The following is a 24,297-nucleotide window of genomic DNA, read 5'->3' as shown; positions in this document are numbered from 1 at the left end:
TTTCTTTCTTTCTTTCTTTCTTTCTTTCTTTCTTTCTTTCTTTCTTTTTTTGGATAGGTATCAAATACTTAACCAAAAATGTGAAAGAATTCATCTGGCAAATGTCCTGAGCTTAATGGTATCAGAACAAGGGGAATTGGATGAGTGTTAAAGCAATCCACTTGGGAAGTGGAGGCAGGAGGACTAGGAGGTTTTTTTTTTTTGTCTTTTTAAAAAATAATTTTATTTATTTGAAGTTATTTATTATTATTATTTTATTTTATTTTTTGATTTTTCGAGATAGGGTTTCTCTGTATAGCCCTGGCTGTCCTGGAACTCACTCTGTAGACCAGGCTGGCCTCGAACTCAGAAATCTGCCTGCCTCTGCCTCCCAAGTGCTGAGACTAAAGGGGTGCGCCACCACTGCCCGTTGAACCAGGAGTTCTAAGCCATCCGCTGCTATTTATTTGAATCCAGCCTACACTGAGTCTTTGCTTTTAAAAACATACAAACTTAAATAAAACAAATAAACTTAAAAAAAAAAAGAGCCGGGTAGAGTTGAGTCTTACTATCAAATCTCATCTGGGCAGTCTTGGAGAAATTCATGCTTAGTGAGCTGGGTATGAACCAAGCAAGCTGGGGAATGAATGGCATCCTGACAAGGAGATTCATGCAGCTTTGCCACTAGGAGCAGAAACCCCTCCTTCTTGTTCCTAGCCAGGTCACTCAAGACAGCACCAAGGTACACAGCCTAGTAATAATGTTCAAGACTAGCTCATAAGACAAGATAGGCTTGGTCCAGAGAATGGTAACTAAAGAACACAGTCCAAGATACACCATTTCTCTTGCTGTCTGTGGAAGGATACATTGGATGGTGTGCAGGCGCGGGTTGAAGGTGTTGAGAAGTTGAACGTGAGCAAGGTTAGGTCCTCAAGAGATCAGAGGGCCACGTCTACACCAGTGTAAAAGAACGTAGCGACACATATTTAAGCTAGTGATGAGTGCTGTGAAAACTGGGGGATGTGACTGGGAGTTGGAGGGGATGCAAGGTAGATGTTTCTGAGGCTCGAGTAAACAATGCTTTTCCCTCTGGGCAGCCGCCTGGAGTAAGACAGGAAATCAGGTCGGCTGATTCGGCCGCCGAGGCCAAAGCCTAGCACGGAAAGGCCTTAAGCGACGCGCAGGGACGGAGAACAGCGACCACCGGCAGAGACCTGGCTCTGGGCTGCGGACCCAGCGCGCAGGACCGGGGCTCGGGCCTGGCGGCAGACGATCACCCGAGCTGCCCACGCTGGGTCGAGGCTCTGGCCCGGCTCCGATGCCCGGGCTCTTCGCACAGACCGAGGCCGGCGGGAGGCCGGGAGCGGGGAACGAGGCGGGCGGCAGCATCACACCCGCACGCCGCCATCTAGGCAGAGAGGGAGGCGTCGCGGGAGGGGCGGGGCCTGGCGAGACCCAAACAAGCCCACGTGCGGGCCGGCCCGTCGCGGTGACGTCACGGCGCGTTGGCGCGCGCGCCCGCCTTACCCTTGCCGCGGGCCGTAAAGCGCGGAAGGTCGCGGGCCCCTGCGGTCCCGGAACTTTGCGCTCTGCGTCCCGCCCCCTCCCCATTCCCTGTCCCCCTTTCCGGCCGGCGCAGACCCTCTGCCGCGGTTGTGCTGCCCTTCACTTCCGCCGGGCGTTGCTGAGCGCGCTGCCCGCAAGCGGCGGGCCCGTGAGGTAGGAAGCCGGCTAGGACCTGCTGCTCCGGGCGGCCTTCTGGTCCCGTGAACTCCTGCGCCCCGCACTCCCCTGTCGTCTGAGCTTTGGGCTCCGGCTCCCAGCTATTCGTCCCGGTGTCTGAGGCGGTGCCACCGGTCGGGCGCCAGAATTCAGGCAGCGGAGCTGTGCGGGCCTCGGGGACCGGCGCCGGCCGCCGCGGGCCTGCGCGCGGGCTCTCCCAGGGCGGCCGGGCCTCGGGGCGGGCTGCGGCTCGGGCGGGCACGCAGCTGCTGTCACGGCCAGCTGTGGCCCCGCGTCTCTGCAGGTGGAATGCTTTGCCACCTTGAAACGTGCGTTCCGGCCGTGCTTTACCAACTCCTGTCAGAGACTTATGGCGGTGGGGTTTCCAGTGGGTGACTTGGGGTGACTGTTGTGTATGATCCCGAGGTTCGGTTCCACGGTCTCCAAGCCTACTTCGAACATCTATGCAATCCTGATTTGTAGGGATGGCGATGTGATCGAGGGTCTAGTTATAAAGACGTCCTTTAAGGATCCTCTTTTTGGCGGCGGGGACTTGTATAATTTTTTCAAACTCTTTTGAGCATTGGTGCATTTGTTGAAAAACACTGCATCCTGAACTTGCAGGATCAGACTGTTTACAGTGGCTCATTCTATTGCTTTTAAACTTGTCCTGGTGATTCCTCTGAGTTACATGTGGGGGACGCATCAGTGTACATTTATTTAGCCTTCATTCTTTGTGACCTGTGGCTTATGCTGTTAACAGAGGGAGAATTCGGGAGTTGTTAGAACTGTCACTGTTACTGTCTTTTAAAAACAGAGTCTCGACTGTGTCCCAGGCTCACCTGGATCCTGGGGCATTTCTCCTAATTGAGTATCCAGTGTGGTGGGAATTACAGGTGTGAGCACTGCTCCAGGATTGAGCTGCCACCTTGTTGGTGTAAGATCTGAGCGCAGTCAGTCTGGATCTTAAGGCTGTTTAGAAGTTACTAGTAAAGCTACACAGTTATGTTCACGAATTTCAAGTAAATACAAAACTTCCTGACCTTTCCTTTAGAACGTGTTTGCTGTCTTCAGTGTCTATTTTCCTGGCTCTACCTCCTTTTTCCTGTGAAACTTGCTTGGTTTTGCTGCCAGGCCTTCAGGAGTTGACTCTCAAACTTCTCTTCCTGGTGTAAATTTTTCTTTTTTAAAACTACCTTAAATGAAAAAAAAATATATGTGTATACACACACACATATTCATTTTATTTTATGAGTGTTTTGCTTATGTGTGTGTTTGTGCACCATGTGCTTGATGTCCACAAAAGTCAGAAGAGGGCATTGAATTCACTGGAACTGAAGTTAAAGATTGTGAACTCCATGTGGGAGTTGAGAATCGAACCCAGGCCCTCTGCAAGAACAGTATGTGCTCTTAACCACTGAGACATCTTTCTAGCCTTCTCTGCCCTTGTCTCTTCACTCTTGAAGGTCATGATGATTACAGAGTCAACAGTCTTTTTCTTGGCCTTATCAGGCTGGGCATTAAACATGCTGTGTTCTTTCCTGAAACTCCTGTTTGTTCTTTTCTTTCTCTCTTGCACAGTGAGCATAACTTTATTGAGAAAAAAGTGACAAAGGACTGGAGAATGGGAGGGGTTCTCAGGGAGGAATTCTCTGTTATGTCTCTTTCTCTTTGCAAGTCTCCTTTTCCAGCTAGGGAAAGAGCTTCTGGTTCTGCTTTACATCCCTTCACCCTTTGCTCACCTGGATTTCTTTGCAATGTAGTTTGAGCAGGCCCATGCCTTTAATCCCAGAACTCACTGAGGGAGGCAGAGACAGGTGGAATCCTGTAAGGTCTAAGCCACCTTGGTTTAGGTAGCAAGTTTTAGGCCATTAGCTGCAAAATGACACCCTGTCAGGGGGGGGCGGGGACACGAGAGTGCATGAGAGCGAAAGCACAAGTGCAGTAGCAGAATTAATTATAATAAGTGGTAGGGTTTTTTTTTTTCTTTCCCTTCCTCTTGTTCCAACCCGGCTTGCTATGCTTCAAAGATTTTTATTATTATATGTAAGTACACTGTAGCTGTCTTCAGACACACCAAAAGAGGGCTTCAGATCCCATTACAGATGGTTGTGAGCCACCATGTGGTTGTTGGGATTTGAACTCATGACCTCCGGAAGAGCAGTCAGTGCTTTTAACTGCTGAGCCATCTCACCAGCCCAAGTCATAGGTTTTGATGCTAGATTTGGAGTTTAGTCTTTGCGTATGGAGTAGTCATTTTACATAATTTTATACTTTATATGTAAGTTTTCTAAAGTACAGAACACAAATTATGTCTCCCCTATAGGGTTGTGCTTAGGTTAGTTGAATACTTAGGAAGTGTCTTGCACATTGTAACTACTAACAGAGATCCAAACTCAGGGCCTCATACTTGCATAGCTGCCGCTTTACCTGTTGAGCCGTCTTCCCCAGCCCTATATGTGTTTATTGAAATAGGGCCTCGTTTAGCCTGGACTTGCCACACAGCTTCGGATGATCTTGAATTCCTGTTCCTCTGCCTCTACCTTCTCACTGCTGGGATACACTTGTCTACTGGCCTAGGGGTTCTTGTTATTGAGGGAATGATATACTTTCTCTCTCTCTTTTTGAAAGATTTATTTATTTATTATTTATATGAGTACACTGTAGTCAGACATACTAGAAGAGTGAGTAGGATCCCATTACAGATGATTGTGAGCCACCATGTGGTTGCTGGGAATTGAACTCAGGACCTCTAGCAGAGCAGTCAGTCCTCTTAACCACTGAGCTGTCGCTCCAGCCCAATATTCTTTTTCTCTCTCCTATCTCCATTCTTCCTTCATCTCTCTCTCCTTCACCCCACCCCACTCCTAGCTTCTGAGTGCCGCTTTGACATCAGTTACCCTTTTGTATTGTATTGTTTGATTTAGACTTTCCACAGCCATGTGAGAAAAATGTTTCTAACTCATGTTAACAGATAAGGGATCTGACACACCAAAATGTGGTCAAAGTTGTTCAGGTAGTCAGATGTAAGGAGACTTGATATCTACATGTGTAGTAGATTTTGGATTCCCCCACTGGGTTGCTGTATTACTACTCCACTCAAGTGCTTTACAGATAATTGGAGAGGAGGAAAAGTTCTGGGAGAAATAGAATATCCTGGGAGAAAACAGAAGACTCCCTTACCCAAAGGCTGCACTGAGATAGGGGTAGAATAGGCTGTGTTCTGAGGAGATGTCTCTGCTCAGTAGACAAGTGGCAGGAACTTTGCCAGTTAGAGAGACAGTGCACACAGGTCCTGGGCATGCAGGAGAAAGTTAAACCTGACTTGTTTTGAGGAGTTACCAGTAATCTGTTCCAGCTTGGTGAGAGTTTGAGAGGCCAGAACAGTGAGGCCAGAGATAGCCAGCTTGTGAAGTGCTGCACTGTGTATTGAGGATCTTTGACTTCTTCCTGCAAGCATTAGCCCGTCACTGGAAGGTTGTGAGAAGGGCAGTGAAATAAGATGTCCGTTGTGGAAGACTGTTCACTCACGCCTGTGTATGGACTGAGGTCTGTGGGAGAAAAGTGTGCACTGAAGGTAGGAGCTACAAGCCTAGAAGCTTCCACATATGTTGGCAGGGGATTTGGAGAGAAGTAGATGGATGTGTGTGAGATTTAGGATGCACACTAGATGAGGGAGGTCCTGAGAAATGACTAGAGAAGAGAAATGAGAAAGGGAGAAACCAGGTGACACTCTGGATTCTAATCTGAGGAGCCCTTGGGGACAGACACAGTGTGGAAGGGTGGGAGTGAGGAGGTGTTTGCATTTAGATGTGCTGGGATTTCCCTGTGGGATCAAGTAGGTGTGGGCATTCTGCACTTGATAAACAGATCTGAAGCTCAGGGTGCAGGATTCTTGGGTCAGGCCATGCATCAAGGGGACACTAAAATCGGGAAAGCTCAGGGCAGAAGACAGGCTCCAGCAAAGAGCTGTGACCCAGGAACTATAGAGGTGAAACCAGGAAGCTGTGTTCAAGTAGGAAGGTCTATGGTCTTAGTGGTGTGGTATGTGAGAGATATCCTCTAAAACCAGCAAGTTGGGTGTCCTCAGTGAGAGGTGTCAGTGCTCTGGTAGGGCCAAAGCCCTGTTCTTGTTACAAGGGATGCTTTCTGTTTAATAATTTACTGTTAAGTGAAAGATGGGTTCTTGAAAGTCTTGTCTGTCTGTCTGTCTGTCTGTCTGAGACAGGGTCTGACTATATAATCCTGACAGTGTAGACTTGGCTGGCCTAACTGTGCTGGGGTTAAAGATGAGGTACCATCATACCCAGCAAAAACTTGTTTTATATTTAATATAGTGCTGCTATGAAACACAAGGTCTTAAGTTTGGGCAATAGTTTGTTCTCTCAACAAAATTTACTTACTCAGGATTTTTTTTTTTTAAGATAAGGTCTTTCTACGTAGCGATTACTATCTTGTAACTCATTATGTAGACCAGGCTGGCCTCAAACAAAAGAGAGCCAGAGTTCTGCTTGCCTCTGCCTCCTGAGTGCTGAGAATAAGGTGTGTGCCACCACTTCCATCCTCAAGGATACATTTTTGTTTAAAAACTTCATTTGAGGATTGGAGAGATGGCTCAATGGTTAAGAGCACTGGCTGCTCTTCCAAAGTGCTTAGGTTAAATTCCCAGTACCCACATGGTATCAACAACTGTCTGTAACTTCAGATCCTTAGAAGGGGAACAGAATACTCACAGGAGGCAATATGGAGATAAAGTGTGGAGCAGAGACAGAAGGAAAGGCCATCCAGAGACTGCCCCACCTGGAGATCCAGCCCATATACAGTTGTCAAACCTGGATGCTATTGCGGATGCCAGAAAGTGCTTTCTGACAGGAGCCTGATATGGCTGTCTCCTGAGAGGCTCTGCCAGAGCCTGACAAATACAGAGGTGGATGGTTGCTGCCAATCATTGGACTGAGTTCGGTGTCCTCAATGGAGGAGTTGGAGAAGGAACTGAAGGAGCTGAGGGGGTTTCCAGCCCCATGGTGGGGGTGGGCGGAGCAACAGTGTCAACCAGCTGGACCCCCTGGAGCTCTTGGGGACTGGACCACCAACCAAAGAGTACACATGAAGGTGAGGTACCCATGGCTCCGGCTGCATATGTGGCAGAGGATGGCCTTGTTGGACATAAGTGGGAGGAGCAGCCCTTGGGCCTTAGGGGGTATGATGCTCCATGTAGGAGAATGCCAGGGTGGGAAGGCTGGAGTAGGTGGGTGGGCTGTGGAAAGGCAGGGGAGGGGGGATGGGATAGGGGGTTCTGGAGGGGAGACCTGGAAAGGGGATAACATTTGAAATGTAAATAGAAAAAATATCCAAAACCAAAACCAAACCAAGACAAAAAAGGAACGAGATTGGAGAGATGGCTCAGTGGTTAAGAGCACTACACCTCTTCCAGAGGTCCTGAGTTCAAATCCCAGTAACCACATGGTGGCTCATAACCATCTGTAATGGGATCTGATGCCTCTTTCTGGTATGCATGAAGACAGCGACAGTGTACTCACATATATAAAATAAATAAATCTTTAAAAAAAGAACAAGGACAAAAATCTCAGCCATTGTCTAGTCATTAAGGTTTGAGGAAACTAGAACTCAGGCTTGGATGGGGTAAAAGTATGGTTTTCTATGCCTGCCCTTGCTCTGAATAATGACCCAGAGTCCTTTATATTTATTGAAATCTTCAGGCACTAGAGCTAGACAGATTCTTAAGATATGGGTGTATATTTTTTTTAACCTATAATGGTTCAACCTCCTTTCTAGCCTACTACCAACCAGAGGTAGTGGAAAAGAAAGGTTATTAGGATACAAGAGAAATTGACCTGTTTAGAAGTAGTTCTTTGGGGCAATTCCAATCTTTGTTATTCTCAGTCCAGTCCACTAGCAAACACTAAACACGGATCAGTGGCTGGAGACCAGTCCACTTGGCAGACACCACACACAAATCAGCAACTGCAGTTCAATCCAGTAGAAACCCCGAGACTCACCAATCAGCCTGAGTCCTGAAGTGGTAAGAAGCCACAGGAACCTCACTAGAAGTTATTTTTTGAGTTTCTATGAAGTCACCACAGTGAAGCTCAGTAATGCAATGAATGTAAGGTAAGCCAATGCATGCATGTCGTCACTGAAGAGTAGTGAGGCAGGGCAAAGCGAACCAGTGTTTGATGCTTCCACTGTCTGTGGGGTCATATTTATATTCCTTCTAACCATCAAACTTCATGTGTCTCCTATAGCAAAACATCCTTTCACCTGTGTCTACTTTAGCAAAACATCATTTGATATAGCTGACTTTCTGAAGAAACCAAAACTTTCCACTTCACTAAGTTGTTCTAACCTGACAATGCTGGTTTGCAACCAGATCTCTGTGTACAGAAATCAGCCTTTGAATACACAGTGCATGAAAACATCTTCCAACAGGATGGTGGAAGACATATAATTCTAAGAAATGGGAACTCTGTATTTGACTTTTTGCAAAGACTAATTTGTACACTTTAAAATTTTTTGATATAAAAATTATGATAGGGAGCTTTTGTTTCTTTTATTAGATTACCTAGGAGGGCCTTGAGGAAGAGAAGGGGAAAATGGAAGAAATCATTGATTCCAGGGTGTAAAAAGAGGCCAGTGAATTGTGCTGGGGTGCAGAGAAGGAAGAATGAGGGGTTCTAACACTTGTGGAGAGACTGCACTCAGCCTACTGAAGGTTTCAGGAATGAGCTGGGAGAGGCTGTCTGCTTAGTGAGGAAAGACAGCAGGTAGGGAGAAGGCAGAGAGAAGAGCATGTGGGCTCAGAATCCTGAGTAGAGATGCTTAGGGCTGGTACAGGCAGCTAACCCGAGTCACAAAGGAGCAGGGATGTCTTAGGGTTTCTGTTGCTGTGATAAAACACTATAACCAAACACTTGGGGAGGAAAGGGGTATTTCATCTTACAAATTGTCCAGGAAGGTCAGAGCAGTTGAAGGCAGGAACTGATGTCGAAGCCACGGATGAGTTCTGTTGCTTGGTTTACTCCCATAGCTTTCTCAGCCTGCTTTTGCTTTGTTGAGACAAATCTTACTGTATAGTCCTGGCTGTTTGCCAATTTACTATGTAGATCAGGCTGGCCTCGAGCTCATAGAGACACAGCTGCCTATGCCTCTTGAGTGCTGGGATTAAAGTTGTGGACCACCATGCCTGGCTGTTCAGCCTGTTTTCTTTAAACACCCAGGACCACCTGCCCAGTAGTGGCAATGTCTATAGCTGGCCTTCCCACATCAATCTTTTTTTTTGTTTGTTTTTTTTGAGACAGGGTTTCTCTGTGTAGCCCTGGCTGTCCTGGAACTCACTCTGTAGACCAGGCTGGCCTCGAACTCAGAAATCCGCCTGCCTCTGCCTCCCAAGTGCTGGGATTACAGGCGTGCACCACCACCACCCAGCTCCCACATCAATCATTAATCAAGAAAATATTGATAAGTTATTTCTCTGGCAGCAAAATTAGCCAGTTTAAGTCAATTAGAGTGAATAAAGGCTTATTATTGGGAAACAGCTCTCAGGTGGGTTCCCTGGTCCCAAAGACCAAGGGTAGGAAAGTCACCATTGGAAGGGAGACAGAAAGAAGGGAGAAGAGAAAGAAAGAGTGGGTTCACAGCGGGGAGGGGAGGGGCAGTGAGACAGAGTATCTTAGAATGTATGAGAGTGCAGAGGGGGGTGGGAAGAAGAAAAGAGGGAAGAGACCAGAATGTCTGGATTATATAGGAAAGAGCTTCTGGGGAAGGAGAAGCCCAGCTCCTGGGCTGGAAAGTTAAGAGAGTGGGGTATGCCATGTAGGGACTGAGGGATGTGGGGAGGGGCCACTTCGGTATGTTAAATACTCACCTCAGCTGTTTGTCCCGGGTCTGAATCCCAATAAATTTAGACTTGCCCACAGATTAATCTGATGGGGCATTTTCTCAGTTGAGATTTCCCCCTTCTCAAATGACTCTGGCTTGTCTCAAGTTGATGTAAAACCAACCAGCCCAAGGGTCTTCCAAGCATGGCCAAGTGGCAGTGGTTGATAGTGAAGTAAGGTAATTCTCTAGTGAGAGTTGTGTTTCCGTTGGGACTGGAGGTGGGGAGAATGTTAGTAAAGGGGTGTGTATTTAACTTAGAAGTGTAGCCTAGAGGGCCTAGTGGAGGATTTGAGGTGAGCTTGGGTTATATGAAGATAATTCTTCAGGAAACTGCTCATGTACTTCTACAGAGAAGTTTGTATCTTTGTTGTTGTTCTTTTTGTCTTGGATTGTTTTGAGACGTGGTTATACAGACCTCAGGCTGTTCTGCAATTCAGAATCCTGCTTTAGCCTCCCGAGTGCTGGGTCATAGTTGTGTGTCCTTATACCAGACTGAGAACCTTAAGATAGAGCCTCATAGGAAGCAGAAATGATAATTGGTCCCCACTTGCATGAGATTTCTCTCTATACCCTGTTTGCCAAGATTGTAGTTCTGAGCACCAGAGAGATGGTCAGTGGTTAAGAGTATCAGCTGTTCTTATAGAAAGCCTTGGTTTGATTCCCAGCACTCACATGGTGGCTCACGACCATTTGTAACTCCAGTCCTAGTGGATCTCACACCCTGTTCTGACCATGCATACATATGGTACACAGATATACATGCAGACAAAACACACACACACAAATCTAAAGCATTTTTAAAGAAGATTGCAGTTCTGAGAGTCCTCTCCAATAGTGTGTATGTGTCTTTGGTCTTAGAGGAGTCCAGATGGGAAGGCCAGATGCTAGTAGTTGAGGTGGTGGCAGCTTTATTGGCAGAGTGCTTCTCTGATTGCCACATATCTGCCACCCTGTGTCTTAAGCTCTTTAATGCTGGCATAGTCTGCCAGTAGGTCAAGCTTTAGTTTCTTGAGATTTAACAGTATTCCTGTTAGATTTTTGTTAAAGCCCTACCTTTTTTGTTTTCAGCCAGTAGTGACTTCTTGTTTCCTGGGACACTCCAGATCAAATATTTAGTTTCTTGTGGTTGGGTTCTTCATTCAGTTCCTGTACCCAACATTTCCCTGGCTCTTCTGCTGGATTATTCACATCAGAAGTGGAGCATTCTCTTTGTTTTGAGACAAGTCTCTCTTTGTTGCTAAGGTTTGTCTTGAACTTGAGATCTTCCTGCCATAGCCTCTGGAGTGCTGGGGTCACATGTGGCATGTTCATGACTAGGTGAATTCTGTCATTTCTGCTTCCAGAACAGTATGTTTATTTTTCTGAGTTAGCTGCCATGTTCAATCTAAGCCATTGTGTATGCTTGAACTGTTGGAATATCTTCCTTTCTCATCTTTCTTTCATTCACCATCCACTCTCCACTGTGGAGCCAGGATGACCTTTGAAAAACATATAAGATCACTTGATTCCCTTGCTTTAATGATTTTGTTTGTTTGTTTATTATGGCATTCAAGTACTATAGAATTGATTCCTGCCTGTTTTTCTCAGGTTTATCTTAATCATTTTCCCTCCCATCACTATACTGTAGCCACTGCCTTCCTTTATTTGGAGGGATGGGGCTCATCAGGTTGGTTTGTCTTACTACATGGTCCTTACATATACTTATTCCTTCTGTCTAAACATTCATATAGCTGCTTTCTTTCCATCTGCCAGTATTATTCCTATGCCTCACCTTCCTGACCTTCTCACTGGACTTCCTTATTTTATTTATTTATTTATTTATTTATTTATTTATTTATTTAATGGATTACAGGTGTTGAACTCAGGTTATAAGGCCCTGTGTGGCCATCTCACTGTTTCTTATTCTTCTGTCTGTGTCTGTCTATCTGTCAGTATCTATCTTTAGACAAGATTTCCAACCCAAGCTGGCCTGGAAATTCCAGTGTAGCTGAGGATAACCTTGAACTTCTGGGCATCTTCCTGTCTCCACTTCTCAAGTGCTAGGTCTATAGGCTTGTGCTGCTAGACTCAGTTTAGATTTTTTTTTGTGCTTGTTTTTTTGTTTACCTTTGTGTGTGTGGGTGTGTTATTTTTGAGACAGTGTCTCTTTGTAGTCCTGGCTGTCTTGGAAATCTCTACGTAGACCGGGCTGGCCTTGAACTCACAGAGATCTGCCTACTTCTACTTTCAGAGTACTGGGATTAAAGACATGAGCTACCATGCCTTGCTGGCTGGCTTCCTTCCTTCCTTCCTTCCTTCCTTCCTTCCTTCCTTCCTTCCTTTCATTCATTTTAGCAGAATTTGAAACATAGGTCTTCAAATATATGTCAAATGAAGGCTATTGTTCTTTGTTAAATCTTTTTCTCATTCCTCCTGAGAACTGACTTACATGGAATGATTTTTTTTTCTTTTCTAGTTCATATTCTTTGGATCTTCTCAGCTGAGTGAAAATACATCTTCCAGGTGGTGATGCTTTACCGGTTGCTGTCTATTGTCCAAAGACAAAGAACTAGCCCAGGATGGCAGACCTGGTCATCGGCAAGAAGCAGCTCATCGGCTTCGGAGGCACATTCTGTTGCTCTGCCTGCCCAGGCGCAGGTGGTCATCTGTGGAGGTGGAATCATGGGCACATCTGTGGCCTATCACCTCTCCAAAATGGGATGGCAGGATATTGTCCTTTTGGAGCAGGGCAGGTAAGGCTCACATTGACGTGCCTTGGAGTTGGACGTTGTCACTCCGTGTTTTTCATAGTGTCATCCCCATAGCTGATCTAATGTTGCTCACTAGTGTGAGAAGACCCAGGGTGAAGTCTGCGCTGTGGTTAGCTGTGTTCTAGCACTCATGTTTTCTGCAGTAGAGAGGTAGCAAATTTCAACAGTATCTTAAAAGGACAGGAATTCACGGCCCAGCTCCTCTCCCTCTCTGTCGTCATCCTCTTCACACAGCACAGCTGTGTCCCATGGTCATGAGCTGAACAATAGTGCTTACAGCCTGCCCATCGTCTTTTACTATTGTTGGTTTGACTCAGTATAGTTTTAGATTTATAGGACTTAAGAGACAGCCTAACAGTTAAGGGCACTGGCTACTCTTCCAGAGGACCCAGGTTTGACTCCCAGCACCCATATATGGCAGGTCATAGCCATCTGTAACTCAAGATCCAGCAAATCTGATACCCTCTTCTGGTCTCTGGTCATGAAGCACACATGTGGTATGCAGATATGTGTAGAAAAAACACCCATACATATAAAAATAAATTTTTAAAAATTAACATGGCAGCTCACAACTGTCTATAACTCCAAGCTATGACACCCTAACACAGACACACAGACGTGCATGCTGGCAAAATACCAATGCACATAAATTATTAAAATTTAAAAAGACTATTGTATGTGTGTGGGGTGTATGTGTATGATTCTCTCATCTACTTTTGGGGGAATGGGTGAGGATATATATTTTTTAATTTATATATATGGACACACTGTAGCTGCCTTCAGACACACTAGAAGAGGGCATCAGATCCCATTGCAGATAGTTGTCAGCCACCATGTGGTTGCTGGGAATTGAACCCAGAACCTCTGGAAGAACAGTCAGTGCTCTTAACCACTGAGCCATCTCTCCAGCCCAGGATTTTTTATTTTAATCGTGTGTGTGTGTGTGTGTGTGTGTGTGTGTGTTTGTGTGTTTGTGTATGTATGTATGTATGTATGTATGTGTGTGTGTGTATGTATGTATGTATGCGCCTGTGTTTGTGTGTATGTATGTATACATGTACGTGAGTGCAGGTGCCAGAGGAATCAAATAAGCAGGAGTTAACGGGTAGTTGTAAGCTATGAGTGGGTGCTGGGAACTAGTTCCTTTAGAAGAACAGCAAGTTAAGTTGACTATTGAGCCATCTCCCCAGGCCTTTTTTTTTTTGTTTATTTTTATGTGTTTATATATAGCACATATATGTCTTGTGCCTGTGGAGGCCAGAAGAAGGTGTGCTGGACAGCCTACTGCAGCTAGAGTTACAGATGGCTCTGAGCAACTGTGTAGGTGTTAGGAATCAAACCAGGATCCTAACTGCTGAGACAGAATGTCACTATATTGTTCTGGCTGGCCTGGAACTCAGAGGTCTACTTGCCTCTGCCTCCAGAGTGCTGAGATTAAAGGCATGTGGTTCCTTGCCTAGCTGAGGTCATAGATGATTGTGAGCCACAGTAGTGAGCCAGTGTGTGGTTGCTGGGAATTAAACCTGGCTCTTTTGTTTTTTGTTTTTTTATTTTTTATATTTTTATTTTTTTTTTTTTTTGTTTTTTTTCGAGACAGGGTTTCTCTGTGTAGCCCTGGCTGTCCTGGAACTCACTTTGTAGACCAGGCTGGCCTCGAACTCAGAAATCCTCCTGTCTTTGCCTCTCAAGTGCTGGGATTAAAGGTGTACGCCACCACCGCCTGGCAACTTGGCTCTTTTGTAAGAACAATCACTGCTGTTAATCTGCTGAGACTTCTCTAGTTCTAGAACCTAAACTTAGATCCACAGGTACAAGTGAGTCTTTCTAACAGTATTTTGCATCTGTGCTGCAGGCTGGCTGCTGGCTCAACAAGGTTCTGTGCTGGCATCCTAAGCACTGCTAGGCATTCAAGCATTGAACAGAAGATGGCTGACTATTCAAACAAACTCTACCATCAGTTAGAACAAGAGACAGGGATCCAAACAGGTAAGCAGGTAATCTGTTGTTTATTGGTCTTCCTGTCTCTAAACCTTTACTCAGTAGTTACCATCTCTGGTTCTGTACTCAGTAGTTACCATCTCTGTTCTGTCTGATTTGATGATGAAGACTTGTGTTGGAGGGGGCTGGAGAGATGGCTCAGCGGTTAAGAGCACTGGCTGTTCTTCCAGAGGTCTTGAGTTTAATTCCCAACAACCACATGGTGGCTCACAACCATCTGTAATGGGATCTGATGCCCTCTTCTGGTATCTGAAGACAGCTATTATGTACACATATACATAAAATAAATAAATCTAAAAAACAAATACTCAAACTTGTGTTGGAGAATTTGCCTCAAGCCAGAGCGTTCCTTTCGGCAGGTCATGTAGCTTGTTTTCACCTTCTTTACCTACAGAATGAAGAGATTACAATCAGTAATCCCCGGTCATTTTCAGATTCTATAACTTTTTTTTTGGAGGGGAGTAGGGAGTGTATTGAACCCAGGGTCTGCAAATCCTATCATTCTTGTCATGATATGAAAGTCGTTGGTATATTTCACTCATTTATAGTAAATGGAAGCACTTAACTCTTAAACAAAGAGGAGAAAGCATATGTTCAGGTGCTTAGCAGTTAAATCATAGCTCAACCCATAAAACTCCACCAACTAGTATTATGAAATATAGAAATACATTATCTGTGTAGTTAGGGGAAAGAAGACTTAGAATTATAAATTAAATATCTCTGTAATAGTACTGGAACTAGTGAGGACACCAGCCAGGGGAATGTAGAGAGACTGTCTGAACTGTTTGGGTCCAGGAGTCGCCCCATAAACTACACAAACACTGATCTCAGTTAAACAGGGATGGTTTATTGAATGCACACCACAAGATTGATCAACTAGGGCAATAGCTCAGGCTTCAGAGTTGAGAGCTGCGTGGTGAACATTTCTCAGGGCTAGCTTATAAAAGCTAAAACTGCAGAAACCACAAAGAGCACATATGCAGCTGCTGGAAGTGCTGCCTGCTGGTTAGCCTGGACTCAAGCCATTTTAGACATAATAGTTTATATTGACCTTTAATTTGATGGGTCATATGTGAAGCTTATGGTTGTAGAATTTAAGATTAATACACCTCATAACATACAGAATATAACAGTGGTATGTAGTCAGCATAACTGAACTTGGCCACCTAAGGTTCTGAAATGAACTTAGTAAAAGTAGTTCCACAATATTGTCCTTGTTTTTTTGTTCTAATTGAATTTTTCTTTCTTTCTTTTTTTCTTTCTTTTTAGAGATAGTGTATCAGCTGTCCTGGAACTTGTTCTGTAGATCAGACTGGCCTGCCTCTGCCTTTTGAGTGTTAGGCTTAAAGGTTTGCATCACCACTGCCCAACTATAATTTTCCTTTTTTTAAAAAGATTTATATATTTTTATGTCTGTGGTAGTGTCTGTATGTGTGTATGTATACATATACATGCACCCTCAGAGGCCAGAAGAGAGTGTCAGATCCCAGTGTTTATAGGAAGATGTTTGCTTTGTGCAGGACAAGTGAGAGACTCTCCATTTTGGTTGGACTGAATCTGATGGCTTCATACAGTGTTTGAGTCAAATATTAGCCAGAGTTTGAGTCAGATGTGGGTCTGTAGTGTGAGTCCAAGGTGAAAGATTAGTAAGCCTAGGATTAGTTCTAGGTCACAGCCTAGAACCCCTTATTGGCTTGTCTTTTATGCTTGTGAGTTAGCAAAGAGATGGGGACTAGTGAAGAGTTAGGCAGGGAGTATAGGGTGTGGCTTTAACCTGTTATCTTCACTGGAGTTGGACCAGTGATGGAGAGAAAGGAAGCTTGGGAGCTTTAGTGATGAAGGGTTTCTGTTGTTTTGTTTGTTTTGTTTTTGAGCCAGGGTTTCTCTGTGTAGCTCCGGCTGTCCTGGGACTTGCTTTGTAGACCAGGCTAGCCTTGAATTCAGAGATCCACCTGCCTCTGAGCACCAGGATTAAAGGTGTACGTCACCACACTCAGCTTAGATTCTCTGTTAAACAGTGTACATGGGCTTGTGAAATTGCTTAATGGGTAGAAATGCTTGGTGCCAAGCCTGACAACCTGAGTTCAATACCTGGGACCCTACATGGTAGAAAGAGAAAATTGACCCCTGCAAGTTGTCCTCTGACCTCCATGAAAGTACTGTGGTATACATAAGCTCCCTCCGCCAAAAAAAATAAAGATGTAATAAATTTTAAAAAGGCAGAGAAGTATACATGTGTAAGCTACCATGATACTTGTTGCTGTTTTTTACTTTTTCTATTGTTTGTGTGTATGATATGCATGTGTGTATGTGTGGTGATTCCCTTCAGGCCTCACCATATGCAAAAACAAAACAGTCCATGAAAAGACAAGAATAAAACTCAGCTCAAGACTTCCAGAGTCTGGCCCAGATCATTGTACTTTAGCTATATTTAAGGACAACATAATTTTGGAAGAAAGTCTTTAGATAACAATTAACTCAGTCCCATGTACACAATTTTAGACATGTTTACACTGAGATTCTTTACAAAGTACATCTAGCTTCTTGTACAAGAATGGATACTGTTGACTCAGATAGTGCCCATGACTTAGGGTCTAGGGGTCTTGAGTGAGGTAAACGATCCCCATAGGTGTCAGGATTGTCTGGGCCTTAGATACAGAAGTCACTTAGGCTGCTGCAAAGCACAAGTGATATCACTTAGAAGAATGGGCTTATGGTCTAAAAGCAGTGCTCAAGATTTGGGGGAAAAGGTCTGGGCTAAGTAAAATATAAATTCTGGGAAATATGGGTAGAGCCTGTCTCCTCGGTCAGCAAGAATCACCAGGTTGTAAAACTGCATCATTCGTATAAAACATCTCATTCCATTGAAGAGGTATGGCTCCTCCTCCAGTGCTTCCTGGCTCCTCCAGTGCTATCAGTGTACACAAGGCCTTTTCGCCTTCTACAAGTATGCAGAAGTCAGAGAGTCAGTTCTCTACTTGCACTTTGTTGAGGCAGGGTGACTTGTTTGTGCCATTCTGCGTACTCCAGATATTAGCCTACTCACCAGCTCTGAGAAATTCTGTCTTCACCTCCTATCTTGCCGTAGAAATGCTAGAATTATAGACGCTAGCCAGTGCATCCAACTTTTTATGGGTTCCAGGGATGTAACTAAGGTTACCAGGCTTCCATGACAGGAACTTTTACAACCACTGAAGCATCTTGCCAGCCCTTTCTGTTTTTGTTATTAAAGTTGAAGGCACATGTATAATCTAAATTTAATGAGAATATGACCTTGGATTTCTAATCCTCTTGCTGTCTCCTTCCAAGTGCTGGGATTAGAGATGTGTGCCATCAAAACCATAGTTCTTCCGATGGCATGTGACAGAATTTTGTCAAGTAAGTGGAACAATAAGACTAAAAGCTGATAGTTCGTCAGGCGGCTGAGGATGTAGATCAGTGGTAGAGTCTTCGCCTGGTATATGTGAAGTTCTAAATGTGAGTCCTGAAAGTGTAGAAAATATAAATGGAAAGTAACAGTTTTTACTGTTTTAACAGATTTAACACGCACCAACTCTGTCAATCTGACTGTAATTCCTGGGTCCTACATGGTAGGAGAGAATCAACTCTTCCAAGCTGTCTTCAGAGCTCTGTGTGTAGGCTATGGCATGTGTGCATCCATACTAAATAAATAAACGAATTTAACAATTTACTTTTATTTTAAAAAATGTGTGTGTGTGTGTGTGGGGGGGGTATGTGTACATGAGTACAGGTGCCCATCGGGGCCAGAGAAGTTGGATCTCCCTGGAGCTGGAATGACAGGAAGTTGTGAGCAACCTGATGTGGGAGCTAGAAGTTGAACTCAGATTCTTTGGAAGAGAAGCATGTGCCCTTAACTGTAGCCAGCTCTCCAGCCCCAAATAAATGCATTTAAAGCTGCTATCTGCTGAATTTTTGCAAAATAGAAATACAGAAAAATAAAGCTACTGAGATTGGTAGGTGGGAAACAGGATCTAACAGCTGCAATCAGGAAGGGTAGTCTAAGGCTAACTTTCTATAATTTTGGCTTTAAAAATCATGTGTAGGGCTGGAGAGATGGCTCAGCGGTTAAGAGCACTGACTGCTCTTCCAGAGGTCCTGAGTTCAATTCCCAGCAACCACATGGCAGTTTACAACCCGTAATGGAATCTGATGCTCTCTTCTGGTGCGTCTGAAGAGAGCAACAGTGTACTCACATGAAATACATAAATAAATCTGTTTAAAAAATCATAATGTAGCTGGATGTGGTGATGCAGAGGCAGGTGCATCTTTGTGAGTTCAAGGCCAGGCTGGTCTACTGAATTCCAGCACAGCCAGAGCTACATAATGAGACCCCCACCCCCCAAATTCATATATATATTTTCAAGATTAATGACCAAGGCAATTTATAAAATACAGTATGCAGTTGTCAGGAAACATGGCAGGAGACAGTCAGGCAGGGAGGGAGGCATGTATGGTACTGGAGCAGTAGCTGGGAACTTGCATCTGATCTGCAAGGTGGAGGAAGAGAGAGTGTGAGACTTGGTGTGGTATGGACTTTTTAAAATCCTCAAGCCGGGCCGTGGTGGCGCACGCCTTTAATCCCAGCACTTGGGAGACAGAGGCAGGCGGATTTCTGAGTTTGAGGCCAGCCTGGTCTACAGAGTGAGTTCCAGGACAGCCAGGGCTACACAGAGAAACCCTGTCTCGAAAAACCAAAAAAAAGAAAAAGAGTTAGACTGTGTTTTAAAAACAGAACAGGGAGCTAGAGAGATAGTTGAATGGTTACGAGCATTTTCTGCGCTTCCAGAGAGAGAAAGAGAGATGAAAATGTAGCCATGTGAACCTTTTCTATGCCTGTGTTAGTTCTGAATGACAGTGAGGCTTATATTCATTTATGAATGCCTAGGTATTATAGCTAGGCATTGTTTTTTACTAGCTAGTAACTCAATTTTCAGTTTATGCTCTCCTAAGTTTTGCCACATGGCTGGTCGCCTCTCCTCAGTTCCATCCATCCATGTATTCGTGGCTGAGTCTCCCGTGCCTCGTTCTCTCTCCCAGAGTTCCTCTCTCTATCCAGAAGTCCCACTTTACTATTCTGCTTTTTGCTATAGGCCATAGACTTTTATTTTAGCCAATCATAAGGTGATGGAGAACAATGTTTACAAAATACTAGGGCAGGAGATGCTTAACAATACCAAAATTTTGCCTGAAATCAGATCTCTGCTGGTTCAGAAAACATTTGCGTAATACAGAGACAATTGTCCCACAGAACGTAAAAACAGTATCTCCAGAAGAGAAAGCTGGTGTGAAATGGCTTGGTAGCTAAAATTTCTTGCTGAACCCATAGTAGAAGGAGAGAACTGACTTCTGAGAAGGTTGTCCTCCAGCTACCACACACATGCTGTGGCATTTGTATATCTACTCATCTATATACATTAATAATACTTTTGCTGTTGTTTTTCGTGTTTTTTTTTTTTTTTTTTTTTTGAGATAGGGTCTCACTATATAGCCTTGGCTAGACTTGAACTTGCTATGTAAACCCTACTGGCCTTGAACTCACAGATTCATCTGTTTCTGCCTACCAGGTGCTGGGATTAAAGGCATGTACTATAAGGTCTGGCTATAAAAACTTTTTTTTAAAAGGAAAAAAACACTAACATGAAAGAAGGTGAACTAGAGATGGCGTTGCATCTTGGTTTAAGAAAAACCTTCCCACTCAAGAGGAATCAAAACTTATTAAATCACTTAATTCCAGGAAACTTCCAGCTGTAGAAAGGCTAGGGAACCAAGATATAGGGAAGATGAATCAGCTGACCAGACATTACTGCTTCTGCAGGACATGAGAATGTTCTAGTCATTCATCCGCTTACTCAAGACTGATTGTTCTAAGAAGGCCACTTGCCTGTGTTTGGGTAACAGCTTGTTGTTTGGCTGTACTGGGAAAGGAGAGGGAATGTGACTGACTCTCTGATAAACAGAATTACGGATGGCTTTTACTTAGGATGTACTCCCACCAAGACTAAAAGGGAAAACGAGTAAAGAGAGGGGTGAGCTCTGGCCTTAGCAAAAGTCATAGTAGCTGTCATTATCATTGTGAGTGCTCTTAACTATGCTAGCATCCTGGTTGACCCTCACAAAGCTGTGAGCTGACAGTAGGTATATCTCTGATGTGTTTACGTTTTGCTAGATGATTTATAATAGGTCTAACCTATAAATCTAGTGGATCCCATTGGACTGCTTCTTTGATTGACTTTTCTTACAGGTTACTTAAGGACAGGCTCAATCTCTCTGGCCCAAACTCAGGACCGGTTGATCTCTCTGAAGCATATCAACTCAAGGCTGAAGTATGTAAGAGTACTACATATTCTTAGACTAAGACTACCCACCCCTCCCAACTTTGCATACTTGATCTCTGCCAGAGAGCCCATAAATGTCATTGTCCCCTTGTGTTCTTTGGCAGTGTTATAGGTATCCCTTCTGAGATCATCTCTCCAAAGAAAGTGGCTGAACTTCACCCTCTCGTCAATGTGCATGATCTGGTTGGGGCCATGCATGTCCCTGAGGATGCAGTGGTGTCCTCTGCTGATGTGGCTCTTGCCCTGGCCAGTGCTGCCTCCCAGAATGGTGAGGAGGTTTCTGTTTGTTTGTTTATATATTTGCTGCTACTGCTACTGCTGCATCTGCTTCTTCTTCTAATTATTATCATTATTTTGCATGGGTTTGGAAAGAAGGGGTCATCTAAGAGTCTAAGAGAGAGTATCATGATAGGTACTAAGACCAGCTTAGGTATGGGAAAAGAAAGGTGTGAGATACTTAGTTTTCCAGTTCTCACCACTGCACTGTGTTGGGGTCCAGAAGTCACTTCACAACCACATGAACATTGATCTCAGTCAAACAGGGATAGTTTATTGAGCATACACCCCAGGACTGATCAGTCAGGGCCATGGTCCAGATTCGGGAACTGAACCGTGATCCTGAATTAAGATTCTATAGGTTTTTAAGCCTAAAATCTACAAACACTGTGCCAAGTTATTCCACCAATCAGGACTTAGGGATAGGGGATTTTCTTAGGGACATATCTTTGTTGTAACGAACACTTATCCTGCTCCCATTGGTTGGGGTATTCAACTGAGGCAGGGGACTTGCCTTGTCTAATATTCATGTTCTAACTTGTCTACCAGGAGGGAACTTGTCTAACATTCATGTCTTAACTCGCCAACCAGGGAGTTGCCCATGTACATGTCTCATTTGCCAAGTTATGATGTCATTTCCCAGGGAGGTCTTGGGAACTTAAATTTTACTTGACCCCTACTCAAAGTGAAAGTCTTATTCCAGATAGTTTCTTATATTGGTGCAGGTATCTCTTATGTTAGGGTCCATCCCAGGGGTAGCTTATAAAGGCAAATACTGTAAAAGCTTATACATAGGTGCAGGAAGTGCCACTGGGTGGTTGGTTTGGATCCAAGCTTATTGTGGGTAACTGTACAGTACAGTTCTACTAACTTCTATCTTGATTGGTTTCCAAGGCACAGAACATAACAATATACAATCAACTTGGGCATGAGAAAATTTCCTAGTAACAGCAGAAACATATGAGAAAGTTTCCTTATAATGGCAGGCTAGCCAGGTAACAGTTACCCAGGCCTTAAAATTCTACCTAGGCCTTAATATTTTACCTAGACCTTAATATACTGTGTTTTTAAATAGTATTCAGTTGTTCTAAGGAATTACTTGTGCTGATTAATATATGTCAGACTTAATGAGAATCCCTGCTGTGGACTTGAGACATGCCAAGGCTAGAGTGGGATGATTTGGGAGTTTAATCTATAGCTTAAATATGGTCCAGAGTAAATCAGAGAAAGACTTAATGTTCAGAGTGTTACATGTACTTTATGATTTATTATAGTGCTGAGAGTTGGACCCATTGCTTTGGGCATGCCAGGCAGATGATCTATCACTGAGCTGTATTGTCTTTGTTTGTTTGAAATAGAGTTTCACTATGTAGCTCAGGCTGGCCTGAAACTTGCCTTGGACCCAAACCTTAGACTCCAAAGTGCTGAGATCACCATTGTATGTCACCATACTATGCTGAGGTTCTGTTTTTAAATTAAAGTATTGACCCACATTCTCCAGTACCTTTTGGAGTAGAGAGTCTGCTTCAGAGAACTTAACTTTTCTACAAATTTATTTATTTATTTATTTATTTATTTATTTATTTATTTATTTAATGTATATGAGTGCTGTATCTGTATGTACGCCTACACACCAGAAGAGTATTATCGGATCTCATTACAGATGGTTGTGAGCCAGCATGTGGTTGCTGGGAATTGAACTGAGGGCCTCTGGAAGAACAGTCAGCGCTCTTAATGGTTGACTCATCTCTTCAGCCCCCCAGAGACATTAATTTTGTAACAACAAATAATTTGCCTTCTTTTTCTTTTTCTTTTTTTTTTTTTTTTTAAATTTTTTTTTTTTTTTTTTTAAGATTGATTGATTTATTTTATGTATATGAATACACTGTCGCTGTCTTTAGACACACCAGAAGAGGGGATCAGATGCCATTGTAGATGGTTGTGAGCCACCATGTGGTTGCTGGGAATTGAACTCAGGACCTCTGGAAGAGCAGTCAGTGCTCTTAACCGCTGAGCCATCTCTCCAGCCCTTGCCTTCTTTTTCTTTTTGGTTTTCTGAGACAGTTTCTTTGTGTAGCTCTGGCTGTTCTGGAACTTGCTCTGTCGATCAGGCTGGCCTAGAGCTCACAGAGATAACTCCTGCTTCTGCCTCCCAAGTTCTGGGATCAAAGGCCTGCACCACCACTGCCTGACTAATAATTTGCCTTCTTTTTTCTTTGTTTTGAAATAGGTGTTCAGATTTATGACCGGACAAGTGTTCTTCATGTACTGATCAAAAAAGGTCAAGTTACTGGTGTGGAGACAGATAAAGGACAGATTGAATGCCAGTATTTTGTCAACTGTGCTGGTCAGGTATGTTGGCAACAGTACTACTGGGTTTATGACTTTATTTAAATTTGCACTTTTTACTGTAGATATGTAAGATTATCATTTTACTGAGACACCAGATACTATAATGCTTGTTTGGGCTAGGCAATCTAGAATTGTATTCTAAACCAAAAACCTGTATTTAGTCCTCAGATACAAGCAGCTAGTGGTGGTAGTCTATCTCCACGCTGGGTAAAGTAGTGCTGTGCTAGTCAGAGCTAGTCAGAAGGCTGCTGACTGTGTTTCTGTTCCTCTTCTCACCCACAAACTGTCCATTGTAGTGGGCATATGAGCTGGGACTGTCCAATGAGGAGCCGGTTAGTATCCCGCTACATGCCTGTGAACACTTCTACCTTCTGACCCGTCCCTGGGACACCCCTCTGCAGAGCAACTCACCAAGTGAGGACTTATATTTTTTCTTTCTTTCATTCTTCTTCTTTTTAAAAATAATTTTATCTCTTCGCTAGCTACTATCCTTGAAAGGAAAACTTCATTAAGGACACATTATGTCTTGAGGACTTTTTTCTTTTCTGGAGCATGTTACAGGAAGGTAAATCCAATTCTAACTTTTCTTTGATTACTTTTTAGGAAAAGATAGCCAAAATGAAGACGCCATTAAGAATGTTTTTTGCTTTTTGGTTTTTGTTTGTTTTTTCGAGACAGGGTTTCTCTGTAATAGTTTTAGCTGTCCTGGACTTGCTTTGTAGACCAGGATGGCCTCAAACTCAGAGTGGCCTCAAACCCAGCCTTTGCCTCCTAAGTGCTGGGATTTAAGGCATGTGCCACCACTACCCTGCTTTCTTTGTTTGATTTTTTTTTTTAAAAGCTGATTTTAATCCCTAATATAGTTCATTGAGAATTTAGAATATAACCGGGCGGTGGTGGCGCAAGCCTGTATGGTATTGGAGCAGTAGCTGGGAACTTGCATCTGATCTGCAAGGTGGAGGAAG

At 43.9% G+C, this 24,297-nt stretch overlaps 1 protein-coding gene across 2 annotated transcripts in view; it reads left to right on the top strand.

Moving 5' to 3' along the window:
* The first annotated feature begins 1,593 nt into the window (after window positions 1-1,593).
* Window positions 1,594-24,297, top strand: part of Pdpr (pyruvate dehydrogenase phosphatase regulatory subunit) — a 44,343-nt gene continuing 21,639 nt past the window's right edge. The window contains exons 1-7 of one of the 2 annotated variants that reach the window (XM_028768521.1): window positions 1,594-1,698; window positions 12,056-12,332; window positions 14,203-14,336; window positions 20,611-20,692; window positions 20,809-20,972; window positions 23,211-23,332; window positions 23,629-23,746. In XM_028768521.1, coding sequence (XP_028624354.1) covers window positions 12,109-12,332; window positions 14,203-14,336; window positions 20,611-20,692; window positions 20,809-20,972; window positions 23,211-23,332; window positions 23,629-23,746 — 844 coding nt within the window. In that variant the 5' untranslated portion in view covers window positions 1,594-1,698; window positions 12,056-12,108. Of the gene's footprint in view, window positions 1,699-12,055; window positions 12,333-14,202; window positions 14,337-20,610; window positions 20,693-20,808; window positions 20,973-23,210; window positions 23,333-23,628; window positions 23,747-23,816; window positions 23,898-24,297 lie in introns of those variants that run through there. The other variant, XM_028768522.1, reaches the window with a different exon arrangement.

This window comes from Grammomys surdaster, unplaced genomic scaffold (genome assembly GCF_004785775.1).
Source record: "Grammomys surdaster isolate TR1022 unplaced genomic scaffold, NIH_TR_1.0 187, whole genome shotgun sequence".
Lineage (NCBI taxonomy): Eukaryota > Metazoa > Chordata > Mammalia > Rodentia > Muridae > Grammomys > Grammomys surdaster.
Note: the sequence above shows the minus strand (reverse complement) of the source record. Positions and strands in the feature narration are given on the sequence as shown.